This window comes from Lagenorhynchus albirostris, chromosome 11 (genome assembly GCF_949774975.1).
Source record: "Lagenorhynchus albirostris chromosome 11, mLagAlb1.1, whole genome shotgun sequence".
NCBI classification, from domain to species: Eukaryota; Metazoa; Chordata; class Mammalia; order Artiodactyla; family Delphinidae; genus Lagenorhynchus; species Lagenorhynchus albirostris.
This window is the reverse complement of record NC_083105.1, coordinates 82,766,939-82,785,575: the sequence shown is the minus strand read 5'-3', so window position 1 is coordinate 82,785,575 and position 18,637 is coordinate 82,766,939. Positions and strand designations below refer to the sequence as shown.

General features: G+C 37.6%; 1 protein-coding gene across 1 annotated transcript in view; it reads right to left on the bottom strand.

The window, feature by feature from the left end:
* Window positions 1–18,637, bottom strand: part of ITPR2 (inositol 1,4,5-trisphosphate receptor type 2) — a 527,197-nt gene that overhangs the window by 268,057 nt on the left and 240,503 nt on the right. The window contains exons 27-31 of the mRNA XM_060166697.1: window positions 11,192–11,281; window positions 10,970–11,095; window positions 6,005–6,127; window positions 5,158–5,358; window positions 2,586–2,837 (exon numbers count right to left, since the gene is read on the bottom strand). Coding sequence (XP_060022680.1) covers window positions 2,586–2,837; window positions 5,158–5,358; window positions 6,005–6,127; window positions 10,970–11,095; window positions 11,192–11,281 — 792 coding nt within the window. The remainder of the gene's footprint in view (window positions 1–2,585; window positions 2,838–5,157; window positions 5,359–6,004; window positions 6,128–10,969; window positions 11,096–11,191; window positions 11,282–18,637) is intronic.

Below are 18,637 nucleotides of genomic sequence, written 5' to 3'. Positions count from 1 at the left end.
GTATTATGAATGGTTATGTGAAACTGTGTTATTTCCTATAGTAAATCATAGTATACTTTGGGTGTACCCAGAGAGCATTCCCGTCTCCTTTCTTTTACTAAAACACTCCAGCCCCTGACCCAGGGTAAACACATGACCTAGTATTCCATTCCCCTGGGCCCAGTGATTGGTGTGAGAATGTGAACTTCATGTAAACCAAGTCTAACATATTTCAGACACTAGGAGTCAAAAGTACTCTCTTTCCCTCTCTGCCTCCCTCTCTTCCCTCCTCTCCCCCTCACCTCCCCACCTCCCCTCCCCTTCTCTGTCTCTGTCATTCATTCATTCATATTCTCTCATTCTCTCTCTAGCTCTCTTTCCCCCTCTCTCATTGTCAAAATGGAACAAGGTCCACCTGGACTCCAAGACCCATCTTCTCCAGGTGTGTGGAGGAAAATTATGCTCAGATAAAGAGAATGAGGCAAAACCCCAAAGGAAAAGGTAACAAGAGATAGAAGGAATTCTGACATCGTTTGAACCTCTTGAATCATATGAACAACTATTCTTCAAATTCCCAAATACAAGAGCCAATAAAATTCCCTTTTAAAATTTAAAGTAGTTTAAATTGGGTTTCTGTCACTTGCAACCAAAAGAGATCTAATACAATGCTTCAATATGTTGACTAAATAATACTTTGTTGCCATTCAAAAGCATTTAAATTACTATTTCTGAGAAGAAGCAGGCTCACAGCTTACCAAAAAAAAAAAATTTGAATTATTTTAAGATGTAGTAAAGTTCCTTTCCAGATTTAGCAAAGTTCCTCATAAAAGACTGGCATGAGTCTCACCAACATATACCATTTCTAAAGTGCATAGGGCAATCGTTTTTGTTTTTCCTTTTCTTTCCCCTTCTTCTCTTTTCTCATCTCTTCTTTTCTCTCCTCTCTCTCTCTCTGTATAAGAATGTGATGAATGCTATAAATTTCCCCAGAAAAATGCACACACATAAAAAAATCATGTAAACAATTTCAGAGGGTTCACAGAATCCGAGTTAGAACCATAAGGAATACAGGGCCAGATTTCATGCCCTTAGTACTTATCTCTGCCTGACTGAGATCTGAAGCAAATCTTCAATGGCAGGGTGCCTGTGTCACGGAGATATCAGAGCCATTTGGTGCATATCATAATCATCTTGACAGCAGTTAATATGCATTCAGTGCTTGCTACATGCCAAACACCTTCAGCAGTCTGTATGTAAGATCTTAATTTAATCCTCCACCAATCCTATCAGGTACATACTATAATTATTTCGCTTCAAAATTGTGTAAATTGAAGATTAGAAGGTTAAGTACCCTGTTGGAATCAGTCACACAGCTAGAAAGTAATGGATCCAAGATTTTGACTCATTCTTTAAACCATTCGTTCATTCATTCAGAACATACTTATTAAATGTAGGTTCAGGTTCAGACAATATAATGGTGACTACAAACAGACCCAGGTGTTACTCTCATTTAGCTTATAATCTTGGTAAAGAATGTGAAGGCTACAGATATTTTTAATGAATAAAATTCAAATTTCAAATTATAGGCTCTTATAGACTCTACTATGGGAAGCCAGGAGGGTCTTCCTTAAAGAAGTAATGCTTGAATCAAGATCTGAAGGATGAAGAGAGGTGAAGTAGGTGAATATAAGAGGTTAGAGTGCTATGTCCGAGAGAACTGCATGGCCAGAATCAGGACCTCAAATAAAGACAGAACCCACGGATTTAATCACTACACTATGCTTCCTTTCTTTGCCATCTTATTTCAAACCAATCAAGTCATGAAGTACCCTTGGTTTGAGGTATCAACAATTCCACAAAATTTCATAAAAATATACTTTCAAGTCCATCACTGTGTAGGACTATTTGGAAGTAGGGAAGTTAACCTAACCAGATGCCTTTTTAAGCTACTGTGATTTAAAATGTTTGGATTTAGTGTATCACATGTTTATAAACTTTGCAACAATACACCACAATGGTAGAAAAGAAAAACATTATTGCAATGCACGTTCCTGGAAGCCTCATTAATCTTGTTGGCAGACAACCAGCTTCTAATGAGTTTCTTCCCTGCCGGCATGCCAAACAAGAACAGAGGGTAAAAGATGATGTGTGAATAAAGCAAAATGTGTCCATATTTCCAAGAATGCATCTACACCATAAAGCAAAGGTAAACCTAGAGAATCTGATAGTGATCCTGCAGTACCATCCTAGCCTCTCCTACTGATGACTGTGAATTATTTATGAAGCATCTGTTTTATGCTCAGGAACATACTAGAGGTTACAAGTCAATTTTTCTGTTTGATCACAATGCCATACCTAGAAATTCCTATAGTAGCTTCTAGTAAACTAATAGAGGCTATACTTTAAAAAGGTTTATCCTCTTTCACAGTTCCTTGTAGAACAAAAGAGTAAACTTTTTATGCTCTTTTAAATGTTCCTAATTGTATAGCTAAGTACAATTCCTTCACTAAATACATTATCTCATTATAAATAATAGTAGGAGGACTTCCGGCACTTATTAAAAATTACTAACAATTCTATAACCACTAAGCTTTTGCCAGGCTTACCTCAGGGATGCAGTCGTCATGGGTCACCACCCTCACTATGTCGTCCAGGGGCAGAAGGGAATTGCACTTGATTTCAGTGTAGACATTTTTCCCCTCTGTGCATGCTGCCAGCAACTCCACAAGGGTGATGTGGTAGGCTAAGGGGCCACTCTCGTCCCCTCGGTCCCTCTCTGAACACATCATATGGAGAAGGATGGGAAATGATGCTCTATCATTGTAAAATACCAGCACATCTTCACCCCCATTTATCAACTGAAATGATAACAAGAGAGTCGACATAGCAGTCCAAATGTTCATCCTTGCAGTTATTTCCAAAGGCTTGGTCTATCTGGAAATATGTGCGTCTCTTTGTAAAAACATAGATAACACTGCAAATGAAGAACTACACCAAGGCAGGATGGTAAAAAAGATTCTAGGCATGTGTCAAGTGATTAGTTATGAATGTTATCAAAACCAGTCGGAGAGACATGGAAGAGGTGGAGAGGGGCAAGAATTAAGGACACAGATGACAGTAAACTGTTCAGTGAGTCACTCACTGAAATTAAACCTGCAAAATATTCCAATGAAGTTACTTCCTTCTACTTCAAATGGCAGACTCCATTGCCAAGCATGAGAAATCTCGTAAGTCTAATTTTACTATAGAATAAAATATCCCCATCTCCTTCAATAGTGACAGAATAAGTAAGCAAGTACACTGAACCAAATGCAACTCTACGAGAATTTGGAGATTCCACGTGTCATGGATGTCGGTAGAGAATGGAGGTAAAAGCAGAGATGGGAGAAATGAAGAGAAAAAGACAACTTTTAAAAAAGAGAGAGAGAGACAAAGAATGAATATGTAGGGGCTTTAGGACATAAATTTTCCTCCCTGTTTTGTTTATATAACTTCAGTGGAGAATTCCAGCAGGTGGTAATTTTATTGCTCAATCACCGTAATGCCTTGTCTATTTTGGGGGGGAAACTGTATTATTATTTTATTGAGGAATCCACTTTGACTGTCGTGAAGCCCAGGCTGAGTTAACAGTGATGAGTTCTGGAGGTAACTACACCCCACTCCAGACTTCATAACTGCTGTCTTCTCTCTCTACCTCAACTGAAAACCCAGACTCAAGAGGTCTCAATCCCTGCCCTCCAATTCCTGGAAGGTGCCAAGGCCAACTATGTAAGAGGTTTTGGCAGAGAAGACTTTTGTCTTCCCAGAAGACAAACCCTCTACTTTGCTTTATGAGGCAGATAGCAACCCCAAACCACAGACAGGTCAGGAGCTGCGCAGGCCTCAATTCTTGCTGTCTATTACAGCACCAATTTTCTGACGCCAATGTGAAATATTCTGGTGGAGAACACAGATTATGTAATTTTTCTCTCTATTTTATTTGAATTGATAAGACAATTAATTGGCTTACACTGAAAGTTTTGTTGAAAGTGAATGTATATGGGTCAAAAATTTATATATTAACATAATATTATAAATACTTCTTTACACACAGAAATGCTTCACCTAATAAATGCCATAGGACTGGCTTAACTATGCGCTGCTTTCCCATTTTAAGTCTTTCCATGATGATTTTCCAAAATCAAATTAACTCTCACATTTCTAGGCAATGAAGGGCTAATGTTAATGTAAATACAGATAAGAGGTAAATTTTACAAGTTTAAAATGCTCCTTAAATGTTAATAACAATAATTTACGTTTAAAAATTCAAGGCTTCCAGCTGAATTAACTTTAACATTTCTATGGAGCAAGAGGGACTCACATTATACCAATATAGAAACTACTCCCACTCTCAAATTTAAGGTACATCATTATGAAAATCCCCCCAAATCACTATAATCTACTATATAACTTGTTTGTAGCCATGTTTGAAAGCTGCCTAATCCATACAGGCCTTTAGAGAACCATTAGGTCACAGAGCAATGATTTACCCAAACAGGCTCAAAGTATTCTCCAAAGTATCACTTGGTTCCCAGTGAGTAACTCATTCATTGTATAAATCTTACTCAATGACAAACAACATAATGAAAAGGGCAAAATAAATGAAGTACTTCATCCATTTGCTTTTCTCAAATTTTTAACTTACTCTAAATAGCTAAGTTTCCATATATAATGAATCACTGATGGATAATTTCTATTCATTCGTTTCATTCCCTTCAAAGCCCCCTGTAAATAGTAGCAAAGAACACCCATTCTATGTTTCAGGAACCGAGTAATAAGGGCACTTGAAAAGCAGAGTTTAATCCATTTTTGTTACATACTGAAACTTAAAAATATAAAATTTAATCACTTTCATTCTAAATAATCTATAACTTTTCATAGGATTTTACTCATTATTTAAAATACACAAATTCATTAAGAATCAAAAAAAAAATAAACTCCTAGAAAATTATAACATCAACTTATGATACGTTACTTCCCTAGGTCTAAGCAAAATACATTTGTGCTTAAGTAGTCGTACTTAATTTATTTTCCAAACCTATGTTGCTGGGGGATTGTTTGTCACTCTAAATTAACAGAAAACCCATATTTGAGCATATTGTTTATGTGAAGCTGATAAAATACAAACTGAGAACATACCTCGGTCATCACCATATCCTGGCATTTCTTCACATATTTACCATCTGCTTTGACAATCGTCTGCAGAAACCTCAGGTACTCCACGTGGCGGCCGTGTGTCTCAATGCAGTGCACGAAGTGCTGGATAACCCTCTCGCTAATTTCATTGCACAGATGATAATTGTTCATGAAGATGTGCCGCATGGTTTCTGCTTCAAGGAGCTACACACAGAGGAATGTGCCCTTGTAACTCTGACAAGATCAATTTTCTATTCTACAGTACTTAGACCAATTGCGCAGCTTGTGATTAGTTTCCTATTTTATGCAAAACTGTAGTGAGTTTTCTGTGCAAGTCTTCTACAAAGAGCATTGAGATTATTCAGCACTTAAAAAAAAAACTGAGCTCACAAAGGAATTTAGTTGGAAAACGGAGCTTATTATAAAGGTCAACAAGTTGGCAACAGTATTCTTGAGATTAATTTAATTATGTATTATTCAAAAGTAGCTGTTCCTTAGTATTCGCTGACACATGTTTTACAGAGCAGATTTAACTCCACCTTTGAGTTTTCCAGATTTAACTTACTCATGGCATCAAAGAGTTAGTCTCTGTCCTACCACATCTTTTTCCTAACATTAAACTATGTACATATAAATGAAGTTGTCATCTGCAGGTAAGATCTGTGTAATTTTTCACGTTTCTTTAAATGTTTCCTTAATGGAAATAAAAGATATTCACTTTTAGGAGGAGAACCCCCTACAAGTTAAAAAATGTGGTGATGAAGATGAATAAAATTCTATCCATCAATGTTGCTAAAACGAATGAGATGGACACTTTACTATAAATATTAGAAGTCACTCAAATACTTACACCAGGGGTTAAGAACAAATTCAGATGTTTATGGAGGAGAACTTGATTCTGTGGATTTCCCCGACAGAAATTCTGCAGGAATGTATGGGCCAGATTCATTACTTCATTCATCTTTTCATCATTCTAGAAGTTAAAGAGTAGCACGTGATACAGAGAAACACACAGGAGTAAAAATATTATCAAAGAATATATTTTTTCACACATGCATTTTGTCCTCCATGCCACTATTTTATGCTCCCCTTTCTGTGTCTACCCCTCTCCCGGTTACCCCGTCCCATCCACCCTCCCCATTTTGTAGATGTCTCTCCCCTTCTCTTAATTCTCCTCCTATCTGTTCTGCTCCACTCTTTCCTCCCCCTTTTTGTTTCACGGTCCATCTCTCATTCTCCCCAACTTTCCTGCTTGTCCACTACAATTTCCCATCTCCGTACAAAGCTGTCTCTTCTCCCCTGCCTCTGTCCCCACACCCCCGTTGTCCCCCCTTTCTCTCTCTCTGGCCCCCTCATTCTCCTGGGTTCTGCTCCCTTCTGTCCTGCACCCTCCAATCCCTCTCTTTCCTCCCCTCTCTTGGATTTCCCATCTTTCCCAGTGTTTCCATGTACCTGGATCTTCCTGTTCCTTTTGTTTTCTGTTTCTTCTCCTTCCCCACCATCTCTATCCCCCTCTTTCTCCAACTCCTCCCTTTCTACTTTTCCAGGAGGCATCTATCCCTCCTCCTCTGGCCCCTTCTGCTCCTTCTCTCCTGCTCTCACTCCCTTGTCCTCCTGCTTTGCCCCCATTCTTTCTTCTCTCCACTCACTTGCCCTCTTTTCTCCACTCTGTAAATTTCTCTCTGTATATATAGTTCTGACCTTACCTCTAGTCTCTCCTCTCCCCTCTCTGTGCACCCTCCTTTTGCGACTTACTTTGTCTATTTTTTCCATCTCATTCTTTTCCTTTTTCTCTTCGCTTTCCGACCTCCTCTTTTCCCCTCTCTCTTTGTCCCCCTCTTTCTTAACACACACACTCTTAAGTTGTTTCCTTATTCACTGTCATTTTCCAAAGTCCTACAATAAGGTACTTCACTGCTGATAAGAATCTCAATAAGAAACTTAAGGCTCAAAACTCACAAAGAATGCAAAGTTCTCTTTTTAAAAGTGGTCTTTTAACAATATCACTGAAACAAACTAAAATTTTTCTGGGTAGGTCATGTGGTCAGTGTCAGATATAGAAAATGGACTCATGTTTTGAGTAATAGTTTATATTCAATGCATTTAATGTTTTCTTTTTTCCTAACCTGAGAGTCTATATTTTATTCCATCTATAACTAAATAAACTGCCTCGGATCATTAATAGACTCACTTCCTCACATTGAAAATAGGGATGAACTAACCAGACTAATAAATATGTCCAGAAAACTCCATTCCTATCTTGAAAATAGGAAGTTTTTATTTCAAAATCTACTAACATTTTCCTTTATGTGTGTAATCCAGGGATAGTGAAAAGACATCAAAGGAACTTTAGCCGCAGGAACACCCAATTCCCACAGAAAAGCCAGCCACACAGAAGGACATCAGGGCCAGTTCTACTGGAATTGGTGTTTCTTTGAAACTGTCGTCTTATGCTTTTTTTTGTTTGTTCCTGAACAATCTAGGTATCAAAACTGAGCAAACCCCAATGGCATTTTTCCCAGAAATAATTCTAACATTTATATGGAACCACAAAAGACCCTGAATAGTCAAAACAATCTTGAGAAAGAAGAACAAAGCTGGAGATATCATGCTCCCTGATATCAAACTATATTACAAAGCTACAGTGATCAAAATAGTATGATACTGGCACAAAAACAGACACATATATCAACAGAACAGAACAGAGAGCCCAGAGATAAACCCAAGAACTATGGTCAATTAACCAAGGAATGAGCTCTGAGAGAGAGGATGCCACATTGTATGTGATTTTCAGTGATGTGTAGAAAAATTCTTCAACCTTTTATTTAAGCTTTAGGTGATGCAAGTAAAAATCACTTGATTTAGACATTCTGGGCTGGTGAAGAGTGGTAGAAATGCATCAGGAAGGAATGACAAAGGAGGCAAGAATACACAATGGGGAAGAGGCAGCTTCTTCAATAAACAGTGTTGGGAAAACTGGACAGCTCCATGCAAAAGAATCAAACTGGACTACTTTCTCATACCATATACAAAAGGAGACTTAAAGTGGATTAAGGACTTAGATCTAAGACCTGAAACCATAAAACTCCTAGAAGAAAATGTGAGAAGTACACTTTTTGACATCGGTCTCAGCAATACTTTTTGGATATGTCTCCTCAGGCAAGGGAAACAAAAGCAAAAATAAACAAGTGGGACCTAATCAAACTAAAAAATTATTGCACAGCAAAGGAAACTATCAACAAAATGAAAAGGCAACCTATTGAATGGGAGAAGACATTTGCAAATGACATATCCAATAAGGGATTAATATACAAAATATACCAAAAAACTCATATGATTGAACATCAAAAAAACAAACAACCTGATTTAAAAAATGGGCATAGGAACTGAATAGACATTTTTTCAAAGAAGACATACAGATGGCCAACAGACACATGAAAAGATGCTCAACATCACTAATCATCAAGGAAGTGCAAATCAAAACCACAGTGAGATATCACCTCACACCTGTCAGAAAGGCTATTATCAAAAACAAATAACAAGTGTTGGTGAGAATGTGGAGAAAAGGGAACCCGTATGCACTGTTAGCGGAAATGTAAATTGGTGTAGCCACTACAGAAGACAGTATATAACGATTCCTCAAAAATTAAAAATAGAACTATCATATGATCCAGCAATTCCACTTCGAGTACTTTTCTGAAGAAAACAAAAACACTAATTCAAAAAGATAGGTACACCCATATGTTCACTACAGCATTATTTACAATAGTCAAGATACAAAAGCAAACTAAGTGTCCACTGACAGATGAATGGAATAAGAAGAAGTGATATACATATACAATGGAATAATACTCAGCCATAAAGGAATGGAATCTTGCCATTTGTGACAACATGGATGGACCTAGAGGGTATTATGCTAAGTGAAATAAATCATACAGAGACAAATACTGTATGATTTCACTTATATGTGGAATCTAAAAGAGAAAACAAATGAACAAACATAACAAAACAGAAACAGACTCATAGATACAGAGAACAAACTAGTGGTTGCCGGCGTCGGGGGGAATGAGTAAACTAGGTGGGGGAGATTAAGAGGTACAAACTTTCAGTTATAAAATAAACAAGTCATAGGGATGTAATATACAGCATAGGGAATATAGTCAATAATATTGTAATAACTTTGTATGGTCACATCATTTTGTGATGTATAGACGTATCAAATCACTCTGTTGTACACCAGAAACTAATATAATATTATAAGTGAATTATACTTCAATAAAAATATGATTAATAATAAAACAGCAAAACACAAAGTAGTAGTAAAATACTCAACACTACAGTTATACTAAATAGTAGAAAAAGGGACTTGATCACATGTCCAATGCCCATGTTACAATATCAAAGATATAATAATTTGGAAAATATCTTTTTTAATACCTTTTTTAAGGTTTAATACTTTTTCTTGCTTTTCAGTAATTCTTTCATTGCATTATCTAACCTAGTTTGAATTATACCACCTTATAAATTTACATATTAAAACATAACTAAGTCAGACAGGGGGCAATCCACTATGAGAAGTGAAAAGTACAAGTGGGGAGGGTATCCACAGAGAGGGGTCTGGCATGGCACATTGGTGCCCAAGAGAGATGAAGAGGGCATCCACCTTTGTGGAGGGGTCAGAGCCTGAGTGAGGTGCAGAGGGTATTCATAAGGAGGAATGGGCAGCAGTGGTGATGGAAGATGAGATGGAGTAAGAGAATAACTATATTCACACACACATATATTCTCTAGATTTGTCTACTTAAAGGGGCTGGAGGGGCAAACCTCCACAGCAATAAGTACATTTAGTTCTCAGGATTTTTCTCCCAAATACCATTCTCCCCCAAATGGAACTGGGGCTTCCTGAATAAATGGCTAATTCCAGAGGTGGAACAAGAAAAATGCAAGGAAGCCTGGACTATTTTAATGTGCAACAAAGCAAGGAACTACTCGAAGAACGATGGGACCATGTTAGAGGACAGGTCAGCTGGCCTGAAGGGGCTCCATTGGCCAAATCTGGGACAATCAAAATAAACAGTGCTAGAAACCAAATATAACCTATTGAATAAGACGAGCATCTGTAAGTCCATACTGATAAAAATAAATAAATGAATAAATTGAAAGTTTGATAAAAAAAATGGAATGTTTACTTAGTTTCAAAGAACCACGCCACAAAATATTTGTTACAAAGGGAAACTGAGTACTTCACAGTGATAATCCTGGCAGACACCACCTTAATCAATTGACCCAAGTAAACATCACCGGTCATGGGGCAAATCAAAATCGCATGCTGCCTGATAGGAAGTGGTGGGAAAAACTTAAGTGTTACGTTCCTGCCAAAGATGCATAACTGAATCGAATCACGAGGAAACATCAAATGACCCAAATTAAGGGACAGTCTTCAAAATAGCTGGTCTGTCTTCAAAAGTGTCAACGTCAAAGAGTTCCAGCATGAGGAGATTAAAATGCACATAACACCGAACAGCTCCTGTTTCTGAAGTGGATCTTTTTGTCAAACAGGACATGATTGAGATGATGGGAGAAATGTGAATGGCATGTGAGGATTAGGTAGCAGTAGAGTGGGATGCTCTTTCCCGGTCTGGAAGGTTGTTACTTGGTTATACTTGTAGGGAATATACACTAAAGGGCTCAGGGGTGGTAGGGCATCAGGTTGGCAACTTACCTGCAAATAGTTCAAGGAAAAAGATTCTTTGTAACCTTGCTATATTGAAATTGTATCAAAATTTAAAAAGGAAAACAGTACCTAAGAACTTACCTTTTCATAGGGTATCTGCAGCAGGTCTAACACCACTGAATGGGCTCCCATATTTTTCAGTAATCGTTGATGTTGATTCCGACACTTTTTATTCTGTATACAGAGTTTACTTAGCCTAATCAAAATCTTTCCAAAGAAGAAGAAAAGCATTAAATATAATAAATGAACAAAACTTCTTTGCCATGCCAGTATAAACTCATATAGAAATATTTCACATCTGACCTCCTTTACAATCCGGTAGTTGTTGCTCTTATTGCTGTCAATCTGAGGTTTCTTTGTTCCATCTTGCACTGGACTTAAAATGTTTGAGTCCTAAAATAAACACAAAGATGTATGTTATGCCCTATATATCTTTGTAATAAATTTATTTATTTTGTAAGAAATACTTCTTGTAATTATTTTGTGATGAATTAATTATTCAACTTAAATGTTTCCTTGGTATTTTTTATCCCATAAAAAGCTCCTTGGCTTAAATGAGTCATGAAAATGACCACTTCCCAACAACAACCAATTACAAGATCTATGGCATTACTAATAATTAATGAATTAAGTTTAAAAGGAAAGGGTATTACAAGTAACATTATCAGTCTATTTCCTTATGCTAAATGTATCAGACATATCGTGACTTTATATTGCCTACAGGAAAAGGAATAGTAAAAATCCAGGGCATAGGAGGCATAATTTTATTATTAGGGATGAACTTCAGGGAAAAAAAAAAGACTGAAGGAGCATATCATAACATGACATGTTAAAACACTTCAGGGATGGGAGGAAAAAGCACCTTAACCCAAGAATTCTCTGACAGGTTACCATGACATCCTTAAGAGTCATGACTGGGGGCCAACCAACCATGTACAGAATCATGAAAATGAAAAAAAAAATTTCTTTATTTAAAAATAATATTTTAAATTAATAAAGCTTATTAAGAGGACTTGAAACACCAAAAGCATTTCATTATAACAACCATTATCTGTAGCAGTACAATAAAAAAACAAATACAGGGAGATACATATTTTAAATACCAACTATTGGAGTCACCATATGAAAATAAAACATCATTTACAAACAATTTAATACCTGAACATTTATTAAGACTTAATACATTTCTGGTACTAGGCAATGGTGAATAGATATAAAAGAAATAGAAGATATGGTCCTTCCCACAAGAAAATTACAGTTTACCTAAGAAAACAAGGAGAAATATGAAAATAAAGATTTGAACTGAGCAGAATTCACTATTCAAAGAGAGAGACAGAGGCTAGTTATAGCTTTAGACAGCTTTATGAAGGAGGGGAAATTTAAGCTAAGGTCTTGAAAGATGAAAACTACTTAGTTAAGTATGAGAGGGGTGTGGAAGGGCAGGGGTACACTTGTTAGGCGAAGAAGTCACCTTAGCCAAAGGCACTGTAGAAAGAGAAGTGCAACAGTGTGTAGAAAATGACAAGAACTGACAAAGCATGTTGCAAAAGTGGACCATTAGATGGAGTGGGGCCCGACCACCTCCCTGATTTACAACAGGTACAAAATTGCACTTGGGACGAATGTCAAGTTCAACGTGGGTTAAAAAACACCCTAAAGTCCTGACTACATTGAAGGTGTTGGACTCACAGTTAAAGGGGACTCCAATCTAAGCTCAGGCAAAAGTAAAAAATATGTGAAGCCAATTGATAAATTTTATTTGTCCCTGTTTTTCCTACTGTGTTCCACGAAAAATCACAAAATTAATGCAAACCAAGAAAGAAAAATATATACATTTTCCTTGCTAGTCAAAGAATTCTGATGCAAGGCTTCAAGCAGGCGAGTGACTTGGCCCACGCAGTACCATCACCACTGCTCAGTAAGCTCCGTGTTCCTCTGTGACTTCTCTCCAGGCAAATATTGTCCAAGACGGAGGCTCCCAATCTGAACTCCACTTAGCAAGTAACTCTTCTCCCATTTTACTGAGCATAAGGAAATTCCCCTACATGACATTGCCTCTTCTCCGTCTGAAAATGTCCAGTATCATCTACAAAACCGTCTACCTTCCCTGCTATGTCTCAGAGAAAAAGAACTTTTGAAGCACGGATTTTTAAATTCCATCTCGCCCTGCCTCTTCTCTCTGCTTCATCTCTGTTTCTTGTGCACGGACAGTTTCTACCCTCTACTGATTCTTTCTTAACTCTCTGAAAATATGGCCAATTTGAGGCCAACCAAGCACTTTCTGTGATACCGTCCATTCTGGGAAGTAGTCTTGCATCTCAGATTACTACCCCCACTAAATTCCTCAAAAGAATAATCTACTGTATTAAAATTCTTTTATGTGTCAATGACTCAATTACTAGAACTGTCTTTGGCATCTGATTCTATGGCTCACTACCATTTCCTTTAAATCTCACTTTGTTTTACTATGACAGGATACTCTCCAAGATTTTCTGACCACCTTATCTCTTTCACTCAATGGAACTGGAACTGCAAAAATTAAAGAATAAAAACACTGCAAGTATTCAAACTGTTACTGTTTCCTTTCAGGGTTGGGTCACCTATGTTAATAAATCCTAGGAAAGAAATGAAAGCAATCCAATCTCCACCACAGGTAAATAAAAGAGAAAAAAGAATGGGAGATATTGTCTACAAGACAATAAACACTAAGTGAATCTGAAAAAGTTGTGGAAGAAAATGTAAAACTATATATGTAAGTGAAGTCAGTGTAGAAGAGGGAAGGGGCCCAAGTGGCTCACGTAAATATAAACTGTTTAGATGGAAGAGGCTGGAGGTCAGAGCATGAGACAAACAGGGTTTCTATTTGATACCAAAAATAATTTATTGATGAGAAATAGAAATCGCAAAGCTAGAAATATAATTAAATTTCCTTTTTCTGATCACAAAGGTGAAGGCTGAATTTAAAAAGGCCATATTCATTTTTTTTCTGGAAGAGAAGAAATATTAAAGAAAACCACCCTTGTATTCCAAGCCAGGATTAAGATGCTACCAAGTCTAAAGACTGACAAAGCTCCTAAGGTGGGAAGGAGATCTTTCTGACATATGTCAACTTAAAAAAAATCAGTCAGAGATACAGGCAAAGTTTTGGCAGATATATTTAAGTCTATTTTTCAAACAATGGCCTGCAAAAAAAGCAACTGTCTTGTTTTAAGAAAAGTAATCTCAGGGAAGATGTGCTACATTACAAAAAGTTATGTTCTCTAGTCCTGCCCAAGGGAGGATATAGACAATGCTAAACTTTCTAAGTATGGGAATGATGAAGAAAACTTATTTTAATTTAAAATTGCCAGCAGTCAACAAAAGGAGGCAATGCTGGAGAATTCAATAAACGGCCCCCTTTAGTTTCAGAAAATAATTCAATGTAATTAAACCGAACAAAAATATTAACCCACAGAACATCTGGAAGATCCCAAAAAACAGAGATTGGGGGAATTTAAGAAATATGTAAACTATATAACTACAGTGAGGTTTTGTTTTCTTATGTTGACGCCAAAATTCTCTATGTAAAGATGTTCTGAGACTTCTCCTCCAGAAAGGGAAGAAATTAATTATATTTTTTATATCCTATGCAAATTTGGCCCTACATCAGTGCCCAAATCTACAAAGCCGTGGCTTTATCCTAATGACAAAATATTAGTTATGTGTAAAATGTAGAATTATAGTTTATTCAGAGTCCCAGAGCTGAGCAGACTCAGGAAAAAAAAAATGTGTAACACTGAGAACAATGCCATGCTTCTAGTAAATATCCATATTATCCTTTTGACAGCAGTGATGAAGAATAAATATGGAACTCCAAAAACACTTGCACTTTATTGTAATTGTTTCCAATCATCTGGAAGAACTTGAATTTATTTCCTCTAGTGGAATATGAGAACCACTTAGTTAAGTGATTTTATTGAGGTGGCTAGATTTTTAATTGTACAGTATATACTGTAACATAAAGCAATACATTCAGAAACAACATAGCAAGGAGAGTCTAGAAGGGTCTAGAAATTTAGGGAAGAGTCTAGAAATTAGATGGTCGCATGGATCTAGACAGACTCAGAGTGAATACCTAAACAAATAGTGGTTCTGAACACAGCGTTGCTCTCAAATTTATTTGGCATCAGGCATGGAAACGCCTTTTAGATCAATAGCAAAAATGATATAAGAAAATAATATTGTATGAACCATATGGTGAACTAAACATGGGCACAAATTAATGAGGATCTGGCTCCTTAACTTAAACAAGGGCAATCATTTTTTTTTTTTTTAAAAAAAAGAACTTTCCAAATCCTACAATGTAGAACTTCCTGCATCTACTACAGCTGTGATTAAAATAGCTCAGGGCATATTTACAATAGCCAGGACATGGAGCCAACCTAAATGTCCATCAACAGATGAATGGATGAAGATGTGGCACATATATACAATATACAATGGAATATTACTCAGCCATAAAAAGAAACGAAATTGAGTTATTTGTAGTGAGGTGGATGGACCTAAAGTCTGTCATACAGAGTGAAGTAAGTCAAAGAGAAAAACAAATACCATATGCTAACGCATACATGTGGAATCTAAAAAAAAAAAAGTGGTACTGATGAACCTAGCTGCAGGGCAGGAATAAAGAGGCAGACATAGAAAATGGTCTTGAGGACATGGGGTGGGAGGGTGAAGCTGGGGTGAAGTGAGAGTAGTATCGACATACACACACTACCGAATATAAAATAGTTGGCTGGTGGGAAGCAGCAGCATAGCACAGGGAGATCGGCTTGGTGTTTTGCAATGACCTAGAGGGGTGGGATAGGGAGGGTGGGAGGGAGGCTCAAGAGGGAGGGGATATGGGGACATGTGTATGCATATGGCTGATTCACTTTGTTGTGTAACAGGAACTAACACAGTATTGTGAAGCAATTATACTCCAATAAAGATCTATTTAAAAAAAATATCTCAGTGCATGTCTTCTCTTTGTCCCCATCCCACTGAAGTGACAGGTGTCCTTCCCCAGCAAATGTCATCAAGTCAGCAAGACTGCAAAGCATTCTGCTCACCGTCTGGATTTCCAGCCTTCTCTTCCTGTATCCACTATTTAACTGAATCAGTGGCATCATTTACCAATCACCCTCCTCCCAACTTCAGATGTCAAATGCCATCCTTTTCCCTTCCCACTTCCCTCCGAAACACACACAAAAAATCTAATACTCAGTCTTTTATACTTGACTGACCAACCATATGATAATTTAGTTGAAGCTCTTCCTAGTAAATAGCACCTCCTTCAGACAACTGAATGATAACCTCACCGTGGGAGAAGGAGGTATTTTCTCTCCCTCCCACCTAAGACTAACATCACATACCACCCATTCGGGATGATATCCAGGGGGATGCAGGAACCCTAGCATCAGCCTAGATCTACTTATCTGACCTTGTCTGTAAAGCTAATTCAGACCATCATGGGGTCATGGTCGTTTCTGCTTCCCTGGCTGGCACCTAAGGCTGCTTGAAGGCTTGGTCCAAGATCCACAGTGCGGGGAAGAGGCTGTGTCCACCAACACTGGCCGATAACGCCCCTCCAGATTTCCCTCAACGTAGGCACAAATCCCTGCCCTTCTAGAGGGTAAATGCTATTCTTAGTCTTACTCCAAACCTGTTTTCCTTTCCTTTGTCCTAAGACAAATACAAACATGGCATTTTCAGATTCATTTGATGCCATTTTAATGAGTATTTGATGATGTTTAATCAGATGTCCTAGAAAATACCCCAAATCTCTTTGACTATCTATATCTCTGATAAATAAGTAACCAAAAAAGGATGTACCACTGGAGTGCATTCTCTTTGCTTAAAGACATATTCCAGAAAAAAGGGAATGTACTGATGATAGGTATGTTCGATGTAAACTAATAGCTGCTTTCCTAGGAGTACAACAGGAACCCACTATAGCACAGCAATGTACAGTACTTTTTTTCTATAACACTTTCTATAATACTTTATTTATATTATATAATACTTTTTAATTCGCTCCTCACCAGTATTATATGAAATTAGAAAGGATAGGCAACCCTTTAGTCAGCAGGGTGGCAAAGGTTAACAAAGCACTGTGCAGGAAATGAAAACAGTGATATAAATAGAGCCCTTACAGACTATGTCTGCTACCTGATGTCATGTGAAGGAAGCATTCTTAGTCACAGTCACCTCAGAGCACACCCCAGTGTGACTGAGAGAGGGGGCTGTATGTATAGAAGGCGAGAGGAAGAAATCAGCACCACCTTCTCTTCGACCCCCTCTTCAGCAAGCAATCATTAAGGAAACGCTGCTGCCTGGCCCAATGACACAGGTGGCTCCGATTTGAATGAATCAACTTCTATAATTTCCTTGCAAGCCACTCGTTGAGCAAAAAAACATACAGGAAGTTCGAATCCACGCTACCAACTTATATGAAATTGAGAACAAATGGAAAAGTGAAAAACTGAATAAAATAGTAACTGTCCTCTATAACATGAAAGGAAATAATAAGTTTATGCTAAAACGGCATTAATTTTAAATGTAGGCCAGAAGACAAGAGGGAGAAAGATTCTTATCCTGGAAATAATTGGAAGAAACAAACTCAGGAGATATAAGCATTACATTTAAGAACTTGCATTACAACCAAATAGAATGAGAATGTGTATAAGGAGCATTTGGCTCAAAGCCAAAAATTAGTTTTCAGATGCATGTCTTGTGAAAGGACTTTGACACTCATGTGTAGCAACCACCTTCAGCAACATCAGCTCAGACATAAAGGACAGAGATATGTAATGGGATATAAAGAAGTAAAATAAATATACAAGGAGGTTGAGGGCAAAAACAGAAAGTGGAGACAAGAAAACAAATTCCGTAAAAGGAAAATTCCAGAAAGCACTGTCCCAAATGAATGGATACAAGTTCTCCATGTAGCTATCACAGTGTCCCTCACTGGTCAGATCCTGTAGGAATATTCTGTCTGAAACTCATGTAGTCTTTCTGAACCAAGCAGTGAAGGTTAGACATTCTACCAGTTACTTTTGCCAAGAGTCAATCAGAAGTTTTGCTGAAGAAACCAAGTCTATATAGAACTATTTCCCTGCTGTGCAGAATCAAAGTACTAACACTTGGGAAAGCACCATTTTCTTTCAAGATATCTTTCTAGAGGGATCAGCCTCCTTGCCTGTTTGCTTCATCAAAGAAAAAAGATCAGAAGTGGTTGGCAAAGAATGGAAAATGGGTTTTGCTTTTAAAGAGTAATGAGATGTGGAGGTAAGAGAAAAACCATCAGACAGCGAAGGGGTGCTGAGAGAGAAGCAGAGAAAAAGCAAAAGAGGGAAGGAAAGGGGGAGGGAGGGAAGGAAGGAAGGAATTCATTCTCTCAGTAAGATAAATCAGCAAACTAAAATTCAAATACCTGTGAGGAAAGTTAATGCTAAGAAAGACAACAACAAAAAAATCAATAATGAGATTATATCATTCCCAGTGAAACGCAAACAATCAAATAATCTGAAAGGACTTTGAAATATAAGTACGTTTAAAATAATCATAGAGATAAAGTGAGGAACAACATCTCTCACCCCAGGTGGACCCCTCTGTGGTTACCGCAGCTCGGGATGACCCGATAGCATCACTCGGCGGGGATAAGGGAGAGCTCTACTGGGAAAGGGGGAACTACAAGCCAAGGGCCAGCAGAGAAGAGAAGGCGTGTGC